Raw genomic sequence first — 19,018 nt, 5'->3', positions numbered from 1 at the left:
GTTTCGGACTCGAAGGGGAGTTCGGGTTTGACTGAGCTCAGCGATCTGCGCCGCCATCTGGCTAAAACGTTCCTCGCTCCTTTTGTTGATGGCTTCGAACTGAGCGTTGAATACTTGGAGCAAAAGTTCGGTTCCATAACCTCCTACGGCTGCGGGGGTTTGCCCGGCTGCGATTCCAGCGTTTTCCCCGGGAGTTCCTCCTGCCTGCTCTGTTGGAGCGTTCGCGTTTTCTCCACCGAGAGGGTTTCTTTCCTCCTGAAGGTTGGCTTGGTCCGTCATTGCTGATTCAATCTATCCGAAATCCGATCTAAAACTTGAGAAATCTGTTTAAGCCCCCTACCTGGCGCGCCAATTGTTGATATGTGAATATTGACAAGGGACAAAACAGTACTTTAGATCGGAAACTCAGTTTTTATTAGATCAAATCAAGCAAATACAACTGAGTTCGGTTATTTAGATGGACAATAATGAACTAAGACTTAATGCAACTAAGAGTCTAGCGTAATGAGCTCTCAGTCTCTAAGTCTTCTCGGGAATATCTTCTGTTCTCTGGTGTCGATTCGTCTCCCTTTATATATATCTTCTAAGTCGGTCTTCAAGCACATCTTAAGCGATATGAGACCGAGAGAACTTTCCTTTTCTCTCGGTTCCTTTCCTTTTCTCATGTTCGTTTCCTTTTTCAAATAGGAAGCTTTCCTATTTTTGACCGAACTCGGAAGCTTCTCCATTCCTTCGAGAAGCTTCTCGCCGACCTCAGCTTAATGAGCTGTATTCGGCCCAAGATTTCACTAAGCCCAGTCTTCCCGGTACAATCCTTCGTAAACCGGACTTACATTTCGCCGATCTCGGTTTGTACCGGAGAAAACCGAGGTGTGGTTTTCATCTCCAACACTGACAAACAGAAAAAGGATTCGAGAAGAGATCGTAACTCCGATGCCACTCGAAGAGAACCACCCATCTCTCACCTAGGTAAAAGGAAGTTTTCCTATAATCGATCGTAACTATTTAAGTTTGTTTTGGGTCTCAATCGTTTAGGAATGTGTAACTTTGTCACATTATCCTATTCTTCTGCTATGTATTATTATCCTTGATCATGAAGGCCCATTTCGGGAAAAAAAAAAGAAGGTCTTATCCTTGACCTGATCACATTGAGACTCTTGCTTTTACAATTTTTCGACAAATACCAAATGATTAAAAGTTAAGCACCCACTAAGAATTTCTCGTTACCATTTGTTAATAGGAACATATAATGTTTTTCTTTCTTCATTAATAGGAACAAGTGACCGAAATATGAAAAAGTAGATTAATGGGTATAAAATGGTGATTCGAAAAATAGTAGTTGGGATTTGGTATTTATATATATGTATATATACTTAAACGAAAAAAAGGTTACTTAATCTGAATGACGTTGAGGAGTAGTAGTGGATCTGCGCCAGATGAGTTCAAGCTCACGAGCGAATTCCTTCTGCCTCCCAACAACAATGGTGATGTGGTCTTTGTCGGGGACGACGTGGATCCTAGCACGTGGCACTTTTCTCTTGACGCCGTAGCTGCAATCCACGGGGATCAGCTCGTCCCGACCGCCGTGGAAGATTGTGACCTCACAGTCCAAGTTGTCACGGACATGGTCCAGATAAGCTTCCACTTTGCTCCCGGACCCGAAAATGATGTTGTGTAATGTGTGCCACGACGCATTGTGTGTGTGACACAAGAACCCTTCTATTAAGTACGTCCGCATTCTGCATATATCATCAGCATCCCATTATATTCATTGCTTTTATCGATTATTAGTATTAGTAAGATAGGTGAAATAAAATTTTATGCGCATTTAGTAGTTTATGTACAATTTTCTCATGTCACTATGTATACATTTTCCTCACATCTCAAACGTCAACTGAAGACGAGATTCAAAGTTCTCCGGCCGCCTACATTAATTGCGCTACGTCTAATCTATTATTTTGGTAGAAGAATGAATAGGTAGCTAGGTACCTGTTTCTGGTGAGTAGCTTGGTGAGAAATTCCAACAAGTGGTGGTTCTTGCATAGCACGAGACTGACGGTGCGGCTAACGTGCTCGTACCAGCTAGCCACTGAGGCGCCAAAGGCCATCGGAGGCCACACTTCTTTGGGCGCCACTCTTCTCATCACATATTGCGTCGCTTGCACTCCCTTTGGCACCGAATAATATGGCTGCATTTTCACATTTTCACATATATATGTATCAGTTACAATACTATTCTACCAGTACTAAGGATTGTTGAGCTAAAGTTTGAGGCATTTATATAGTTTGAGTCATGACTCACAGGAGCCAATAGAGTGAGTGACTTGATGGCTCCTGGGTGTTTAACCGCGAGGGCAAGAGCCAAGATGCAGCCTAAGGAGTGAGCCACTACGTGGAATGTTTTGAGTCTGAACTGAGAGATCACTGATCTCTCTATCATCTCTAAATGCTCTTTCAATGTATACAACGAATCATTCGGCTTTGGGCTTTTTCCGTACCCCAACAAATCCACTGCTAGGAACCTATAATTCGATTTGGCTGAGTCTGAGAAGTTTGGAAACAGAGTCTCCGTCCAAAACGTGGATGATGATAAGAACCCATGTATGAACACTACGTTCTCTTGTGCCTTGTTGTCTGCACATTCAAATATTATTATCACTTTAGCATAAGAAAAATAACATTTATGTTGTTCATTACAAGTAAAGTATTTGGCTTACAATTGGAGTTTCCTCTACGTTTTTCTTGTTTTTTAAAAGAATTAATGGCCTCCTTTTATCTTTGAAGGCAATTCATATGAAAATGATGTTTAATCATAATCAAGCGCGACTTTCCATTTATTTCAATAATTAAGGACTTATAATGTACTAGTGTGAAACCCAAATAGAATGCATAATACAGTTAATCCATTAAGGATGGTTCTTTGATTTAATACTAAGGTAGCATTCTTTTGTAACCAAGAATAATCCAACCTTTTGTTTATTCTTTCCCATTAGAATTTATTACTGCTCTCAGATGAGAATGCATGCTGCACGAGACACTAGAGTGTGAGAGAAAGAGAGAGAGCCGAAAGGGAAAATGTATTCAAATTTCAAAACAGGACCAGGAAACAGGGGATTGAGATTATGCACCCAATCTTATATTGTTACATTATATAAAATGTATAGAGCATCAAAAGGTGAATATATATATATAAAGTACCTTTGGGTTGTTGGACATTGACAAAGAGAGAATGGTTGGAAGAGGAAAGCCAAGAAGTGCAGAAAGTGCAATGGCAATCAGACCATCTTGGTGTTCTTTGTAACTTCTCGACCACCGTGGAGTTCACAGTCAGTAATGTCTTCTTAGTCAGTGATGATCTCTTCTTGGACTCATCACAGCATTCCACAGCATTCTTCTCAAAGCACTTCACCAGCTTAGTGAGCCTTGTGAGGAGTGAAGGGCGTGAGTAGAGCGTGTCGGAAATCTCATCCAAATGGATCTTTGTCCTTGTGAGCGAGACCACCTTCGAATACTCTCCTAATCTTTCCGACACTATCATCTTCCCGCCTCTGCTCCCTCCGGCCGCCGCTGGTTTGGCCTCGGGCGGCGGACAACAGTAGCAGGGTTTCCACTCGGACTCGAAGAAAAAATCAAGCGTCTTGTAGGTGAAGCAAAGCAAGAAATCGACAATGTCGAGGATGGAGAAGACGAAGAAGCCCACGGTGCGGTTGAGCCACCGTGAAAATCCCATGCTGTGGAGTCTAAGTCTTGTGGAGGAGAGCATGTATGTATGTAAATTGTATGATGGTGATGTATGTAACAGAGAGAGAGAGAAAAAAAATTATAATACTGAAGTTAATGGAGAGAGAGAGAACAGGTGGCAGATAGATGAAATTTATTGATCGCATTTAACATACATTGTTGGCCAAATGATGAAATTGGGTGGCCGTTGAATCTTCTTCGTAGCCTCTCTTCCTTTCGTAACTTTCTCAGCACTCGACCACGCATTTCCAGCCCATACTAACACATCACTTAATTTCTTTCTCTCTTTTTATTTATATCACTCAAAACATCAAATACTTGGCAACATGTGGTGTCCATTGGCCCGGCGATGTTCCAAAATGCTACTATAGCTACTTACTCACACATAAACTCAGTCAAGCCACCATGCATGTAGCTAGGGTTCCTTTGCGTTTATGTTAGAATTATGTTCTATATATTTAGAAAAAAATGTAGTTCGATTTTCGTTTACATTTCCAACTTGAACAAATATTTGATGAACAAACATACCATAGAAATGTTTCATTTAAAAACAACATGCTAAGCAGACACCAAAATATATGTTTCAAGCAATCAAAACCGTTTAAAAAAGAACAAAAAAAACAATGAAAATCGTAGATAGTCATGAATAATAATACTCCTATATGTTTTGTTTGGTAAGACCATTAATGAGGGCTTTGGCCGGTTGATGACTTTTGGGGTCTCAAACTAAAAGAGCGCAACTAACTGGATCTATATGAATAATATATGAGATACATTGTTTGTGAAGCTGAAACTAATGTATACATCAAATCATTGAAGTAATGGCAGAGGATGTAAACTGTAAATGTTGATAGCGAGATAAGAAGAATGAGAAGTGAAATGATGACATGTGGCCATCTAACTCAAAGCCATCACTCTGAATGCCCACATGCCCATCTAAACAGCCTAGCTGACCTGTTTTTAGACAATTCTATAATATGTATACACATTTTGGAAAAACAAGTTTAAGAGTTAGACTGTCAGTATACATATATAGTATTGATATATATTGCATAACGAAGAAGGACGTGTGCGGTGGTCTCAAGCCACGCTTAATCGCATCTCCTTGCCCATTAGTTATACTTAATTATACCATTTTCTCGAAGATCTGTTGGGGAAATATCAATGAAGTTGAAATATTCGAGTGCTTGCAGTTGTATGAGAAATGAGCGGGTATATTAAGGAACGTGAAACAATGTGCTATGTTTAAGAGGGTTTAAAAATTAAAAGTCTTGCGTCACATAATTAAAAAGCTGCCGCAGAGCCTATATTTATACATATTAACCAAACGATATCTGTTTGCTTCTAAGTTCAATCATAATATACGACAAGTTATTGATGGAGACATTTAGATCTATAAATCTTTTTCTTTTATAACAACCCTTGAATTTTATTTATGTATCACCATAGATTTGTTATCTTACACCATCCGGTGGTCTAAGCACTGGAAAATTCACTAACAGTCATGCATGTGAATTCTGATATCGTACATACGTTTAAGGGTGTAGCTAGAAAGATTTGGTGTAACGCTTGCTCAAACTCAACCATATGGAGCTGTTTCGATAGAGCATAAGAAAAAGTTGAATGTTAGGAATAAGAGGTAGCTACAACTGTAATGTTACAAGCAGTGACACACAAGTGTAATGCAGTAGTCACCGACGACTGCCATAATTTATATGTGTCCATTCCAACATGTAGCGTTAGAATTGGTTTGGACTGACAAGACTGAGTGACTAATAACAAATAAAAAAAGTATGCGATGGAAAAAGGTCAAAAGACTAAGAAGCCATAAATGCTATGTTGAGGGAGTTTGGTAGGGAGTTCACTTTAATTTATTGTTTCGCATCTTTTGAAACTTGAAAATGTTCCTGCCCTATATTATTTATCCCCATTTGCTAATTATTTAATCCATTTACTTTACCATAGGTCCATAGTCAAATATAATGGCACTTGGTATTTGATTAGCCATAGCCCATAGGGTATTCAGGATATATACGAATTCCAATCTGTCTCTCACACACACACACATCTTAAGGTATTTTTTGTCGTTTTACATTTTTTTCTTCAATTGATAAGGTATTAAATTAAATTACACATTTACAATTTCTTTTTTTTGGGGTACACATTGACATAAGGTACCTTAAGTCCTTAACACACTTTTTTTTTGTATCTCATATATTGTTGGGTGGGTTTCTCAATTATTGGAGATATCTCAAATTTTTATTTCTCTTTTTTTTTTTACTATTGTAGATATCAAGTCAGACATTTCCAATGGAGGTGCTCTAAAAGAATATTTAGTTATTACTTTGAGTTGTAAAAATTAATTTACCTGTATGAAAATAGGCCTCAGTGAAATGGGCTTGGGTGGACGTATGATAATTATAAATGGATCATAGTCCACACAAGGATACCAAAGTTTCTAGTCCACGCAAATAAAGCAGAGCTAAAAAGAAACTAAACGAATAACACCCCAAGTGAATTTATTGAAGACGCAAACAAAATGGAAACTTGTAAGTATTCTCTCACACCCTTTTGTGTGTGTATCTGTGTCCACTGTCCACTAATGTAGTAAAGCAGAGTATGTTGGTAGGGAAGAGCAGAGAGGAAGAGAGATCTTATCCATGGCGGCTATTTGATAGTCTCTAAGCAATTTATCTCTAATTTCGGCAACCTGACACTCGATGTGGGATTGCGGAGCGGAACGGAGAGATTGTGAAAGCTAACTTTCCATATTCCCTAACCAAATCAAAACTGAATTCACTAAAGCTCGGTTTGGTTCCTGTCGAATGCTCGCAAAATACAATAAAAGCCCAAGTTGGAGACTGGCGATTCACATCCCATATTGGCCTCGGGAGCCCATATATTTGGCTAATTATTCTATGGGTTAAATATTGATTAAGGCAAGTAACTTTACTTTTTTCTGTTAATACATGCCAAGTAAACTCATTAACCAGTAACCACATACATTTAGATACATGCAACTGTCAGCAAATCTGCCATAAGATGTAAAATCTAGACATGTACCACCGACAAGTCAATCTCAGACGACCCACTTGTGATGCTTGATGCGACGTCGTTTTCACCCTTGGCCACAGCTCTCACAGTCTCTATCAGCTCATTTGTTCTTCCATCTTCTGACAATATTTGCAACAGCTCTTCCGTGTTTATGACCAGCTTCGCTTTCCATATTCCACCTTTGTTGCTCGTACGCTTCCTCTTCGTCCTTTTCTCCTTTTGTCGGGTCCTCGTGTCGATGTTTCTTGAAAATACGTCTGTGTATGATCTCTTCAACACCCTGTGGTTGTAATCCAGAGACATTCTGTACGGAGTTATCGCAGGCAAGGACTCGCTGTTGGATCTTACGTGGCAGTTTCCGACAAAAGTCTTTAACTCGTCATCGGAGACAATATTGGGCAAGAGATAGTATGACTGACCGGGGACGAGGTGGTGGTGGTGAGGCAAGGGTTTCCAGAGGATATCAAGGGCCGAGAAAATAGCATGGCCTGAGAATTCGAGGTACACGGAGCCTGCGGTGACGGGGGAGTAGTACTCGAGAACTCCTCCGTCGGATTTTATGACTTTGATCGATAAGTCTTGCTCGTCGCCCAACCCTCCGAATAAACAGTTCCCCATGCTCGACTTATGTGCTCTTCTTAGTTTTGGTCTCTATATGGTCTAGTTATCAAGGTCGGTCAAGGTGAGAGAGTGAGAGCTTCCTTTATAATCCTTCTTATTTAATAGAAAAACATGAGACAAAGTATGTGAACATTAAAGCCGCGTACATCAATTGAAAACGCAGTGGAATCTTCTTTGCTTTTGATTTTAATACTGTTTTAGCTTATTTTTATTTTACTTTTTGTTTTGGAGTCATGCTATTACTGTTTATCTCTTTTGTTCGTTGGTGATGAACATACTGTATAATAAATTAAAAGGCGAAAAAATCGTTCGCTATTGTGACAAGTGACTTTAAACCTACACTTCCATATCGCCATCCATTTGATATACTATATCTTAACTTCCGTTTACATATTCCTTAAAAGCATGGATGAAAGAAGCAGATAGCCACTAATCGTGGAATTTTTTTTAGTGGCTTGTGATATCCCAAAAAGAAAAAGAGTTGGGCGGGCTATAAAGAATATATAGGTCGATTCATATTATATAGACCAAAGGAGAAGAGAGAAAAAAGTTTTTTTTTTAAAAAAAAAAGTAAAAGAAAAGGCAGAGTAATGCATGGGTCCAGTCCACTCCCATTGAATCCTAAAATAACTAGTTAATCATAAAAATAAAGTCCAAAGATCTACGAAGAGGTATCGGTGGAACCGTGGAAGTCTTTTTTCCAACTTCCCCTTTAATAAAAGAAGTTTTTGCTAAAAATAATCTAAAACTTGATTTTGAATACAAAAGTAGACCCCTGAAAAAATAACCTAAAGGGGTAGTGAAAAAACCATTTAATCCTGTATGAGTAAACAAAAAACGGATGTCTTAATTACCGTTTACACCCTGACGAAGTCTATTAAAGAGAGAAAGAAGTGTAATAGTAGACTTCTTTTATCGAAATGAAGTCTACTAAGTAATTAAATCTGGAAATTTAATTTTAAAATTTAGAAAATATTATTTTGGTATCAAATTTACATTCATAAATTCCGTAATCGTAACACAAATGTACAAAAATTATTTTTCATATTGCTAAATGGAAATTTATGTTTTTAAATTAAGTAGAAGAAAATTTATTATTTAGGTTTTAAAAGTTGTAGACTTCTATATTGAAGTCTGCTAAACCGAATAAATTAACCTAATCGCAATTTAAACTAAAATTAAACCAAAAATAATATCTTAACCAAATTTTTTTGTCTCATATATATATATATATAGTTGTAACCCTAATTTTTTAGTGAAAAAGAAAACTCTCCCCTCTTTCCTAAACGGCGCATCGCTCGACGCTCTCGTTCGCTTCTCTCGCCGCTCGTGCTCCCCTCTCTCGCCTCTCTTCTCACCATCCAGCTAGACTTATCTGACTCTTCTCACACCGTTGGATGTCACTCTTTCTGTCGAACAGCCTCCACCTTCGCCAGATCCGTTGGTGAAAAGATCTCTAAGCGTGATTCCACAACTTTCAGGTATTAACTCAGTTTTGATTTGTTTTGATTTCTTCTCTTCTAGCTTTTTTTATTGTTCACTCTTTTTTTATTGGATTTGATGTGAATCACTTTGAATCTCTTGATGATTTGTTATATTCGATAGTTTTTGTTTGAGGTTGAATCTTCATTTCATCTACTGTTCTTAGCAGATGAAGTCTTCGTTAGGGAAAACGACATACAATTATCTTCCTTCTTTGTATTTTCTTCTTGCAGATCTTTATTTATGAAATGGATTTATGGTTTTTGGGTGTTTCAGATGGAATCTCATTTTGTTTGGTGCGGTTTCTAAGGATGCAGAAGCGGTGATTGTGGACCAGGAGTTGTGTATTTAGTTGGGACAGGACCTGGAGATCCTGAGCTTTTGACTCTTAAAATGTAAGTAGCCATCGAAAAGAGACAAAATCTGCAGAGTGTTTCAGTTTATTTTCTGCGACTTTGTAAATGTAAAGCTTCTTCTTTTAGTTGTGTAGGATTGTAATGTCATTCAAACTCGTATTTGCTTAGGTTTTGGGCTTAGGTTAAGAGAGTTCAGAGGAAGACGGTCGATGGATCCTAGGATATGGCACAAAGTCGCTGCCGTTTCGGGTAAGAAGAAATGTCTCTGATTTGATTGTTGTAAGGAAGGTAGAGACTGATTATGTCTACTGTAGGTATGGCTGCTCTTGGTTTAGGAACTTATGGGGCTCATGTATTTAAGCCAGAGAACCCTTCTTACAAACAGGTCAAAGATTTTGAATTTGGTTGCTTTTTTACATTCAGCTATCTTAGTTTTTCATTTTTTGTTGGATTTAGTTTTGATTTGTCTTAAAAAAGTTATGATCTTTCAGGTGTGGCAAACGGCTTCTCTTTACCATTTGGTACACACTACTGCTCTTGTCTCTGCTCCTAGCACCAAATATCCAAATATTGTAAGAAGAACCATGTTCTTGCGTTTTTGTCGCATCAGATGGAATTGTTTTGGAGAATTTGGTTGCTAGATTCTTGAATGATGTCCAAGTTCCAGAGGTGAGGATTTCACTTACATATGTTGCTTGAAAAGTGTGAAATATGCTGGGCCATGAAATATCATGAAGCCGACACTCTCTGTTTGGATTTTTTAGGCTCGTGCTTTCTGTGGGTTTCAAAATGCCATGGAGAACATTCAAGTCACCCCCACGTAATGTTTGTTGGGAACTCTTATGAACTGGTTCATAAAGGCTTCTTCAAATAGTTAATCGTCAAAGTAGTGATTTTGTAATCGGGAATAAACTTTGATATTGGAAGTTTATGTTTTGTCTTTAGGCACCTACTTTATTTGATTCTACGTCTGGTTAGGTTTTGTAACCATGAATTTCAAATCTTCAGTTCTATTTGTTTTGTAAGAATGAATTTCAACAATTTATAGATCCATCGTTGATCTGTAAACCATGTTCATCATGTAATGCAAATTGATGTTATTATATGGAGATCTTCTTAGTTTTTTTTTTAAGGGATATGATAATAAGCCGTAAAAATGATCGAAACTCTTGAATGCACATAACAAAATACTTGCATATATTGTCTCTTACCAAGTGTGTCCACGACAATGTTTTAAAATTAGCTTATGTCACTTTAATTGCTTGTGTACTATAACAAAATGCCATGAATTCTCCTTAAACTTCCACTCACCGTACACAACTAGAATTTGAGCCATTCTCTGAAAAAATAAACATATAAACCGCATAGAGACTTTTTTTATCAAAGTAGACTTCACGACGAAGTCTACTTTGATAAGCTTAGTACCTTAAAAATCGAAACTTCTGATTCAACAATAAATATTCAATGAAACGGAATAAAAATCACTAGGTAGTTCAATCACTAACTAAGAAACAATTATAAACAAAAACAATTGAAAAATAATTTATAAATTTGCTTAAAATGCGTTTTTACAAAAACGTCAAAACGTAGACTTCTATTGCAGACTTAGAATGTAGACTTCACGACGAAGTCTACTTTGATAAGCTTAGTACCTTAAAAATCGAAACTTCTGATTCAACAATAAATATTCAATGAAATGGAATAAAAATCACTAGGTAGTTCAATCACTAACTAAGAAACAATTATAAACAAAAACAATTGAAAAATAATTTATAAATTTGCTTAAAACGCGATTTTACAAAAACGTCAAAACGTAGACTTCTATTGCAGACTTAGAATGTAGACTTCACGACGAAGTCTACTTTGATAAGCTAAGTACCTTAAAAATCGAAACTTCTGATTTAGCAATAAATATCCAATGAAATGAGATAAAATTCACTGGATAGTTCAATCACTTACTAAGAAGCAATTCTGAACCAAAAAATTTGAAAAATAGTTTATACATTTCCTTAAAACGCGTTTTTAAAAAACCATAGTAAAATAGACTTTTACATTAGACTTCAAATGTAGACTGGAGGAGAAGTCTACTTTTTCATTGAGAAGTCTACAAATGAAGTCTACTAAAAAAAGGTTATTTTTGCAATTGACCAATCTGTTGACTTTTGCTTCAGTAGACTTCAGGAGTAGAATTCAGGTAAAAAAGGTTACTTTAGCAATTGACCAATGCATTGACTAACATAGTAGACTTCTATTGTAGACTTCATGTAAGAGTAGACTTCTCTGACAGTCTACTTTTGAAGTCTACTTTTTAAATAGAAGTCTACGGAACAAAATATGTTATTTTTGCAATTGAATTTTTTAGTAGACTTCACAATGAAGTCTACTCAAAAAAATATTCCTTCTAAGTTTGACCGAACACAATAAGTAGACTTCCCAGAGAAGTCTACAGTTTGTAGACTTCTTTGTGAAGTTTACTGAAGCTTTTTGGAATTTTTTAAATTTTTTAATTTTTGAAAAACAGAAGTCAAACACAGAAATGACCTTTACGTTTTTGGTCAAACTACAAAAGTAACCTGAAAGTAGACTTCGTATGCAGACGAAACAAGTAGACTTCATAATGAAGTCTAAATCCAAAAGTCAAAATACGGTCAACTACAAAAATAACCTCTTTTTTTTCGTAGACTTCTTAAGCCTTCAAATGAAGTCTACTATGTTTTTTTTTGTTTTCAAAGGATATCGAGTAGACTTATCGTGAGGTTTAATGAAGTCTACTTTTTAAAAGTCAATTGCAAAAATAACCTTATGTTGACTCATAGACTTCAGTATAGTTCACGAGAAGTCTACTTTCGCGATATAAAAACTGAAATGTGGAGAAATTGAAGTGCGAGGATTACCTTTAACAAAATTGAGCTCCCCTAAGTTTCTCTTATCCACCCAGAACTTAGGATTTCACCAAAATTAAACAATCCAGGTGTCGAGTAAACCAAAATTCACCGAAAAAGCATGGCGCGAAGCATTGTAACTTTGCCCAGATGTTTTGGAGAAGAAATTATGATAGAATGAGCAAGGTTATGAGTGAATGAGCTTAGATATTTGTTTTATTACAGCTTTAAAACTGGTTGATAAGCATTTATTCCATTTTCATGGTTGTTCATGGTGGTTGAATGTATTGAAGACGATGGCATTCACATAATTAAAAAGTGTTTAGAAGGTCCAAGAAGACTTTAGCCAATTAAAGAAAAATCGAATTATTAGATATATAATGGCATTTTCGTTAATAGTTTAAGTGGGAAAGATAAAATTGTGAGAAAATGTCAAAAGTTAGAGAGAGAAAAAAAGATGTTAGTTTTGTGTTTGACTTTGAAATATGGGTTAAATCTGAAACTCTCCCTTAGTAAAACGCATCGGTCTCTGTCCCTATTTTTGGAGTCCATATACGAATGCAAAAGTCCGATTTTGGCACCAGAAGCTAGTACTTCTACATGCCAAAATTGATCCAAATTCTAACATAACTGTCAATGGCATGTGATCTAATTTTTTGCAAACGAAAAGTTTGTTATCAAGTTTTAGTTGTCAATTAATACATGGAGGATACAAAATTGTTTAAAGGATCCCTTGTTTGATTGTTTTTATGGATACTACTTCATCGGAAGTCTAATTATTTAACTAGCAATGAAGTTTCTTATTTGAGACAAACTATTATGGGATACACCGACTTGTAAGGATTTTAGCAATGGATTTGCAATAGTCCGTGATTAAACAATCTACTTCTTGCATTTTTCAAGTTTTTCTTGTCAATGTCATTTTTCTTATCATCCTTTGAAAAGTCTTTGTACTAAGTATAGTTCATATCATCATTTGAAAAAGACTAAACGTGGCCTACTTGACTGCTCTCTGTAATGGAGGCTTTTCTCTATTAAGGAGTCTTCTCTGGGCAAGTTCAAGTCCTCCATACTCACCCATTCTACATGTCTAGTACTTTTAGGGTTTTAAATAGCTAGTAATAGCGGTAAAATAATGTTATAACTAACTAAATTCTAAATTTATTTTCTTCATTCCAAAATAGCCAGTTACTACTAAGCCATGTACAAGATTTATGAACTGAAATGTTATTGCGATGTTAACAAATTATATATTTTTAAAAAATAAGTTTGTATTGATTGATATAACTTGTATATATTTGTATAATTTGTTTTCAATTGGTTTTTAAATCAACCGGACATATGCAAAACAATTTCTCAAAAATGTATAGAGCTACCAATTTTTTTAATAAAAGGTTGCAGCCAACCACATTCGAAATTTAAATTGTAAATGATGATCAAATGCGATTGCCGCATGCATGTCACACTTACAATTATGAATTATCACTTGAAAGAAAAGAAAAAGTATTTGATGCTTTTTTTGATTCGATGTTATCTCTCTAGAGAATAGAGAGCAGAAGGATGAAAACACTGAGCATTAAATAAGATGGGACATTCCATAACCCACAGAAAATTGAATACAATTAAATGAATACAATGCAAGGGTCAAACTTGGATGTATAAAATACGTAAATATGGTTGAAACGGAACGTGGAGTATGTGACTATGTCTGTCAGCCCCGGAAACACTCTTAATGACTACGGTCCCATACATACAAACATATAATACAGGACCATTACCCATTTATTGTTTTCTTTCACCTTTGCTTGGTGTTTTATATTGTTTATTTCTATTTTCCTTAAGTTATGTATTATTATTATCAAAATCAATCAGGTCTTAGAACCGCTGATCCAAAAAGAGAGAGGAAGAAGTTAGAATTGTGTTCATTTACTTGCTGAATAATCTTGACGTTTCTTCTCCTGTTTATTGTCTTGTTGGAGTGTTAGTCAACTGGAAAGTCTGTATCAACCCAAAAAAAAAAAAAAAAACAATTATGGTCCTACTCCTATATATAAATTCAGCTGAATACCTCTCTTCAACATTCAGAGCTAAAAATAACTCAGGAGAGTCTTGCGGATGGAAAAACAAGGCAAATTTATCACTTGTAGAGGTAATTTGTGTATGTAGATAAAATGATCAGTGTTCTTTATCAATGATCAGTGTATTAAAATGATCAGTGTTCTTTATCAATGATCAGTGTATATGTAAGTGTAAAGCTAAGCTAAAGAGTGAATGAAAATGAACAGCGGCTGTGGCATGGAGAGCTGGAGAAGATCTAGTGATGGAGGATGTAAAAGTGGATCCTCCTCAGAGATTGGAAGTGAGACTTCGAATCCTCTTCACTTCCATCTGTCACACAGATCTTAGCGCATGGAAAGGCGAGGTACCCTTACTGAGTTTACTATTTCTTCTTCTTTAAGTACGTAGCCCTTTCAGTTTATTCTTCTTCTTCCTTCTCTGTCTTTTCGTCAGAACATGGCCCAGCAAGCATACCCACGAATCCTTGGTCATGAGGCTGCAGGGTAATTAATTAGTGGAATAAATATATATATATATGTTCTTTCCCCAAATTGATTGAGAAATGAGATGTTGGATATGAATGGAAACATTAATCACAGGATAGTGGAGAGCGTAGGGGAAGGAGTGGAAAATATCCAGGCAGGGGATCATGTGCTCCCTATTTTCACCGGAGAGTGTGGAGAGTGCAGAGTCTGCAAGCGAGACGGAGCAAATCTGTGCGAGAGATTCCGAGTGGACCCGATGAAGAAGGTGATGGTAAGCGACGGGAAGACCAGATTCTTCACCAGCAAAGACAACAAACCCATCTTCCATTTTCTTAACACATCCACCTTCTCCGAGTACACGGTCATAGACTCGGCCTGCGTTGTCAAGGTGGACCCTTTGTTTCCTCTGGAGAAGATGAGCCTCTTAAGCTGCGGTGTCTCCACTGGTAATCAACATCTTCTAATAATTATGTGTGACATCATGACATGTGGTTTGTTTCTTTTGTTAATGAAAGAGACAAAGTTGTAATGTTTTATGAAATGAATGTTGAAGGAGTGGGTGCGGCGTGGAATGTGGCTGATATTCAGCCTGGCTCCACCGTCGCTGTCTTTGGACTGGGCGCTGTTGGACTTGCCGTAAGTGTTTCCTTTTTCTCTCTCAATTTTTTTTTGTTTTTCTCTCAGTACATATAGTATATAGACACACTCTTAACTGTTAACTGGCGAAAGGTGGCCGAGGGTGCAAGAGCCCGGGGAGCCTCTAAAATCATTGGGATCGACGTCAACCCTGACAAGTTCCCATTAGGTATGTTATATACATATGTTGATGAGATATTTATATATACAAAGAGATGGATTCTTAATACAGTTTATTGTAAGTTGTAGCTACTAAACAACAATTGATTCAACAGGGAGAGAGGCAGGGATAAGTGAGTTCATAAACCCAAAGGAGAGTGACAAGGCGGTTCATGAGAGAGTGATGGAGATAACAGAGGGATCAGGAGTGGAGTACAGCTTCGAGTGTGCGGGAAGCATTGAAGCACTTCGAGAGTCCTTTTTGTCTACAAACTCGGGAGTGGGAGTGACAGTGTTGCTTGGCGTTCACGCAAGCCCACAGCTTCTCCCTATCCATCCCATGGAGCTCTTCCAAGGCAGATCCATCACCGCCTCTGTTTTCGGAGGCTTCAAACCCAAAACCCAATTGCCTCTTTTCATCACCCAATGCCTCCAAGGCCTTGTCAATCTCGACCTCTTCATCTCTCACCACCTTCCCTTCCACGATATCAACAAAGCCATGCAGCTGCTCCACCAAGGCAAGGCTCTCCGCTGCCTTCTCCGCCTCTGATCATTCCATCTTTTTTATTTTATTTTGTTGTTCAAATGTTATTGTGATCATTTTTGTTTTCTACTGTTGATTGTGGATCTCAACTTGAGAAGTCAATTCTGTAATTTGAGTCGGAAAGACTCTTCTTATTCATAAATCGAGTTCGGAATACAATGTTCGAGTTCGGAGATCTCTGAGTACAATATTCTGTGAGCTCTCTATTCCTCAGGAAAGTGTCCAGCCCATTGAACAGTAACAAAATTTTCTATTTATAATACATTGATGACCATGTACTTTCTCTCTCTAATCCCACCAATTTTAGTCATTAGACTTTATCGCTGATGGGCCATATTATCAGACTGGACTCATTTCAATATAAACCATCATAAACCGAATTTAATTAGACCATTCTCAGTCTATACCGGGCCAAACCGGATTGGGAAGCATACCACCAATATCTACTACTGCCATTGAGAGTCCTTGTTGTGTCCACCTCCCACACTTAATTGATCACCAACTTATACCACCGCGGAGTGGACGCAATTAATCAAGGTCACGAAACTCTTTGACTGGTTTTTGGATTAAGTTCTGATACAAGAAAACGATGAACGAAATTGATAATAGAAAAAAACAATAAAGCAAAGACGAGTTCAATGTGGAATTCGTCTTTATTAGTCCTGTCTCTAAACACATTCAGTTTTAGATATTCCTCTGGTGTTCCATGACAGTTACTCCATCAGAAACTTAGTAGACAAGAAACTATGGGTATGTTTATTAGACAGCTTGGAATCATCAGAAATTCATCACTGTAAGAATAAACTCTCGCTTCCTTTTCTCGTTACCACTATTACATGATTGATATTTGATACATCATCCACCAAGACTGCTAAAGAGACAGCCTTTCTCTATTCAAATTGCAATAAGGAGAGAAACCCTTCCACCCATCATTCGCTCTCTCTCTCTCTGTGTGTCTACTTACACCACGTACACTCCCTCCTACATCCTTTTCCCCATTCTTGCAAATCTTCTGGCTACTCCGAATATTACCGCCTTTGTCAACAGCCCTTTGTCCAGCGTACATGCAAGCGCAATGGCCCCTCCCACCACTAGTAGCTTTGGTATGGCTTTCCCCGTCGGCTTCTCTGCTGCAACCTCTGCTATCGAATCCCTCTCATTCATGAACTTCTCCGCACTCACTTGGGTGTTGATGTGAGCCATTCGGGCACTTGGGGATAAACCTGCTCCCTCTGCTTTGGCCCTCAGATAGGCACGTAACCCTGGCTCAATTTTCTTCACCGCACCCCACATCCCTTGTCTCACCCCGAGCTTTGCAAGTTCCCACGGTATTCCCATATCTTCATGGTGAAATAGTAGTACCTCACACGATGTCATCTCACCATCGCCTCTTTTCGATTCAACTACAACACGATGAAATATATCCATTTTAGAAACTAACAACAACACTTGAGAGAAACAGAGACAATTTGCTTAAGTGCATCACAATCCTAGTACCTGCACGGATGCACCAGCTGGAATAGTATAAGTCGACTCGCCTTGGCTTGTTTTGCCTTGGTACAGACGGGTATTGTACTCCCTAAGACAAAATACAAGAGCCCAATATATATTAATTAGTTATAGCCACATGTCAACAATATCCAACCAAATCCACAAGAAGGATTACTAGCAAGGGAGTGAATGGAAAACCTTTGTAATGCAGTAAAACACTCGGCCAGCATCCCAAATGCGACGACCTATAATATACTCCCTGTCGCTACAAAAGAAGGGGAACTGCAACACAGTAGCAGGGGAAAAAACATGAGTCAGAGAGAGAGAGAGAGGAGGCGAACACAAGGTAGCAAAGCTAAGAGAGAAAGAAGAAGAAACAAGCAAGTGTTTGGATACCTTCCGCACCCACTGCACAACCATAGTGCCCGTGTCCTTGCAATGCTCCAGAGTAGAAGAATACAAAAGCATATCATCCCACTTGGAACGGAACTCATCATCCCAAAAGAAGTCCCTCACCATCTCGGGAGTGGCATCCTCAAACAAAGTTCTGCTACGGTACTGGGGAGGCCCATTCTGGCATCACCCATCCATACAAAAATCAAGAATGATGATGATTCAACTTCATATGTGAAAGCAAGGCATTCCAACTTAAAAGGAAGGGTACCTCAGGATCTCGCCTCCAAGCTTGATATGAGAAGGTTGGGGTTGATCGGTCCATCATTTGAATCCAAGCAGGGCCGCCATCTTTGACCTCAACCAACTTCCATAGATGCCTAAAATCATCTTCCGTTACAAACCCGGATTTCTCTTTCTCAGCCTGGGGTTGGGGAGAAAGGCTACACACACCACCACCCAAAAAAGCAAGCAGAGTTTGTTATATATTTGGCAGAGAGAGAGAGAGAGAGAGAAGTGGTAGTGGGGAAATTGGGTTTTATAACATCAAATCAAACCAAGAAGTCAAATCAAATCACCTGGGAGGATCAGGAGAAGAGGTCTTGAGGACGGAAGTGGGAAGCTGAAGGTTGAGGGGGTTGAAGGTGAAGCTGAAGAAATTGGGTGAATCGGACAATTGGAGTTTAACATCTCCGGAGGTGAGATAAGCCCACTTGGGCCTCCAAACCCAACCCACCAAAACCCCGGCAGCGACGGCAATCCAGAGTGGTGCAGCAAGTACTAAAAGGTCAGAGAAGCCGGGGATGTGAAGCTCGAACAACAAGGAACTCAATCCCATCTTGACCAACCCAGAATAGATTGAGAGAAGAACCCCTCGACGGAATCGGATTGGGGTCTTGGCCTCTTGGGAGGGAGGAGTCGAGAAGAGATTGAGCAAAATGGGAGAATAAAAGAGAGAGAGAAGAGGATAAGGATTAGGATTTGGGAGATAGTTGGATTACTCTAGGCCCAATTTCGCACTTCGATGCAATCTTCTCTCACACCCCTCCACCTCTCGTTTCTTCTATACGCCAACACACAGACACATTTCTCTCGAAAAGTGGATAATAAACAGAC

At 38.2% G+C, this 19,018-nt stretch overlaps 5 protein-coding genes across 6 annotated transcripts; 2 read left to right on the top strand and 3 right to left on the bottom strand.

Moving 5' to 3' along the window:
- Positions 1-1,179: 1,179 nt before the first annotated feature.
- Positions 1,180-3,906, bottom strand: LOC18010294 (probable lysophospholipase BODYGUARD 1). The gene is made up of 4 exons (XM_006391531.2): positions 3,199-3,906; positions 2,303-2,634; positions 1,990-2,189; positions 1,180-1,739 (listed from the first exon to the last, which is right to left on the bottom strand). Exons 1-4 carry the CDS (start codon positions 3,761-3,763, stop codon positions 1,394-1,396), a joined length of 1,443 nt encoding a protein of 480 aa, XP_006391593.1. The 5' UTR covers positions 3,764-3,906; the 3' UTR covers positions 1,180-1,393.
- A 2,782-nt stretch (positions 3,907-6,688) lies between these two features.
- LOC18010278 lies at positions 6,689-7,647 on the bottom strand. The gene has a single exon (XM_006391530.2). It carries the CDS (start codon positions 7,411-7,413, stop codon positions 6,793-6,795), a length of 621 nt encoding a protein of 206 aa, XP_006391592.1. The 5' UTR covers positions 7,414-7,647; the 3' UTR covers positions 6,689-6,792.
- A 1,777-nt stretch (positions 7,648-9,424) lies between these two features.
- On the top strand, positions 9,425-10,078 carry LOC18010220 (transmembrane protein 256 homolog). The gene is made up of 4 exons (XM_024160441.1): positions 9,425-9,503; positions 9,569-9,639; positions 9,746-9,826; positions 10,019-10,078. The coding sequence occupies exons 1-4, from the start codon at positions 9,464-9,466 to the stop codon at positions 10,076-10,078; spliced, it is 252 nt and encodes an 83-aa protein (XP_024016209.1). The 5' UTR covers positions 9,425-9,463.
- A 4,076-nt stretch (positions 10,079-14,154) lies between these two features.
- On the top strand, positions 14,155-16,193 carry LOC18010070 (alcohol dehydrogenase-like 4). 2 transcript variants are annotated; one of them, XM_006391528.2, is made up of 7 exons: positions 14,155-14,285; positions 14,422-14,558; positions 14,648-14,697; positions 14,794-15,125; positions 15,233-15,315; positions 15,409-15,484; positions 15,591-16,193. In XM_006391528.2, exons 1-7 carry the CDS (start codon positions 14,252-14,254, stop codon positions 16,022-16,024), a joined length of 1,146 nt encoding a protein of 381 aa, XP_006391590.1. In that variant the 5' UTR covers positions 14,155-14,251; the 3' UTR covers positions 16,025-16,193. The 2 variants fall into 2 exon arrangements, with proteins under 2 accessions (XP_006391590.1, XP_024005225.1); XM_024149457.1 differs by having other exon boundaries at positions 14,218-14,285; positions 14,373-14,558.
- Positions 16,194-16,751: 558 nt separating this feature from the next.
- LOC18010178 lies at positions 16,752-18,993 on the bottom strand. Its single transcript, XM_006391527.2, has 6 exons — positions 18,481-18,993; positions 18,174-18,345; positions 17,906-18,082; positions 17,708-17,791; positions 17,516-17,597; positions 16,752-17,421 (listed from the first exon to the last, which is right to left on the bottom strand). Exons 1-6 carry the CDS (start codon positions 18,738-18,740, stop codon positions 17,000-17,002), a joined length of 1,197 nt encoding a protein of 398 aa, XP_006391589.1. The 5' UTR covers positions 18,741-18,993; the 3' UTR covers positions 16,752-16,999.
- Between the last annotated feature and the right edge of the window lie 25 nt (positions 18,994-19,018).

The sequence above is a fragment of the Eutrema salsugineum genome, unplaced genomic scaffold (assembly GCF_000478725.1).
Source record: "Eutrema salsugineum unplaced genomic scaffold, Eutsalg1_0 scaffold_8, whole genome shotgun sequence".
Lineage (NCBI taxonomy): Eukaryota > Viridiplantae > Streptophyta > Magnoliopsida > Brassicales > Brassicaceae > Eutrema > Eutrema salsugineum.
Note: the sequence above shows the minus strand (reverse complement) of the source record. Positions and strands in the feature narration are given on the sequence as shown.

What these genes read in the sequence shown, in the direction of transcription:
- LOC18010220 (XM_024160441.1), top strand. Translation starts at nt 9,464, where the DNA reads ATGGATCCTAGGATATGGCACAAAGTCGCTGCCGTTTCGG. An exon ending in CAAAGTCGCTGCCGTTTCGG is followed by an intron (nt 9,504 to 9,568) that starts GTAAGAAGAAAT and finishes TGTCTACTGTAG; the next exon opens with GTATGGCTGCTCTTGGTTTA. An exon ending in AGAACCCTTCTTACAAACAG is followed by an intron (nt 9,640 to 9,745) that starts GTCAAAGATTTT and finishes ATGATCTTTCAG; the next exon opens with GTGTGGCAAACGGCTTCTCT.
- LOC18010178 (XM_006391527.2), bottom strand. Translation starts at nt 18,740, where the DNA reads ATGGGATTGAGTTCCTTGTTGTTCGAGCTTCACATCCCCGGCTTCTCT. An exon ending in TCTTCTCCTGATCCTCCCAG is followed by an intron (nt 18,346 to 18,480) that starts GTGATTTGATTT and finishes TGGTGTGTGTAG; the next exon opens with CCTTTCTCCCCAACCCCAGG. An exon ending in CAGCTGGTGCATCCGTGCAG is followed by an intron (nt 17,422 to 17,515) that starts GTACTAGGATTG and finishes ATCGTGTTGTAG; the next exon opens with TTGAATCGAAAAGAGGCGAT.
- LOC18010070 (XM_006391528.2), top strand. Translation starts at nt 14,252, where the DNA reads ATGGAAAAACAAGGCAAATTTATCACTTGTAGAG. An exon ending in CAAATTTATCACTTGTAGAG is followed by an intron (nt 14,286 to 14,421) that starts GTAATTTGTGTA and finishes GAAAATGAACAG; the next exon opens with CGGCTGTGGCATGGAGAGCT. An exon ending in AAGCTGCGGTGTCTCCACTG is followed by an intron (nt 15,126 to 15,232) that starts GTAATCAACATC and finishes TGAATGTTGAAG; the next exon opens with GAGTGGGTGCGGCGTGGAAT.
- LOC18010294 (XM_006391531.2), bottom strand. Translation starts at nt 3,763, where the DNA reads ATGCTCTCCTCCACAAGACTTAGACTCCACAGCATGGGATTTTCACGG. An exon ending in CAATGTCCAACAACCCAAAG is followed by an intron (nt 2,635 to 3,198) that starts GTACTTTATATA and finishes TTGAATGTGCAG; the next exon opens with ACAACAAGGCACAAGAGAAC. An exon ending in CACTCACTCTATTGGCTCCT is followed by an intron (nt 2,190 to 2,302) that starts GTGAGTCATGAC and finishes GTGAAAATGCAG; the next exon opens with CCATATTATTCGGTGCCAAA.
- LOC18010278 (XM_006391530.2), bottom strand. Translation starts at nt 7,413, where the DNA reads ATGGGGAACTGTTTATTCGGAGGGTTGGGCGACGAGCAAGACTTATCG.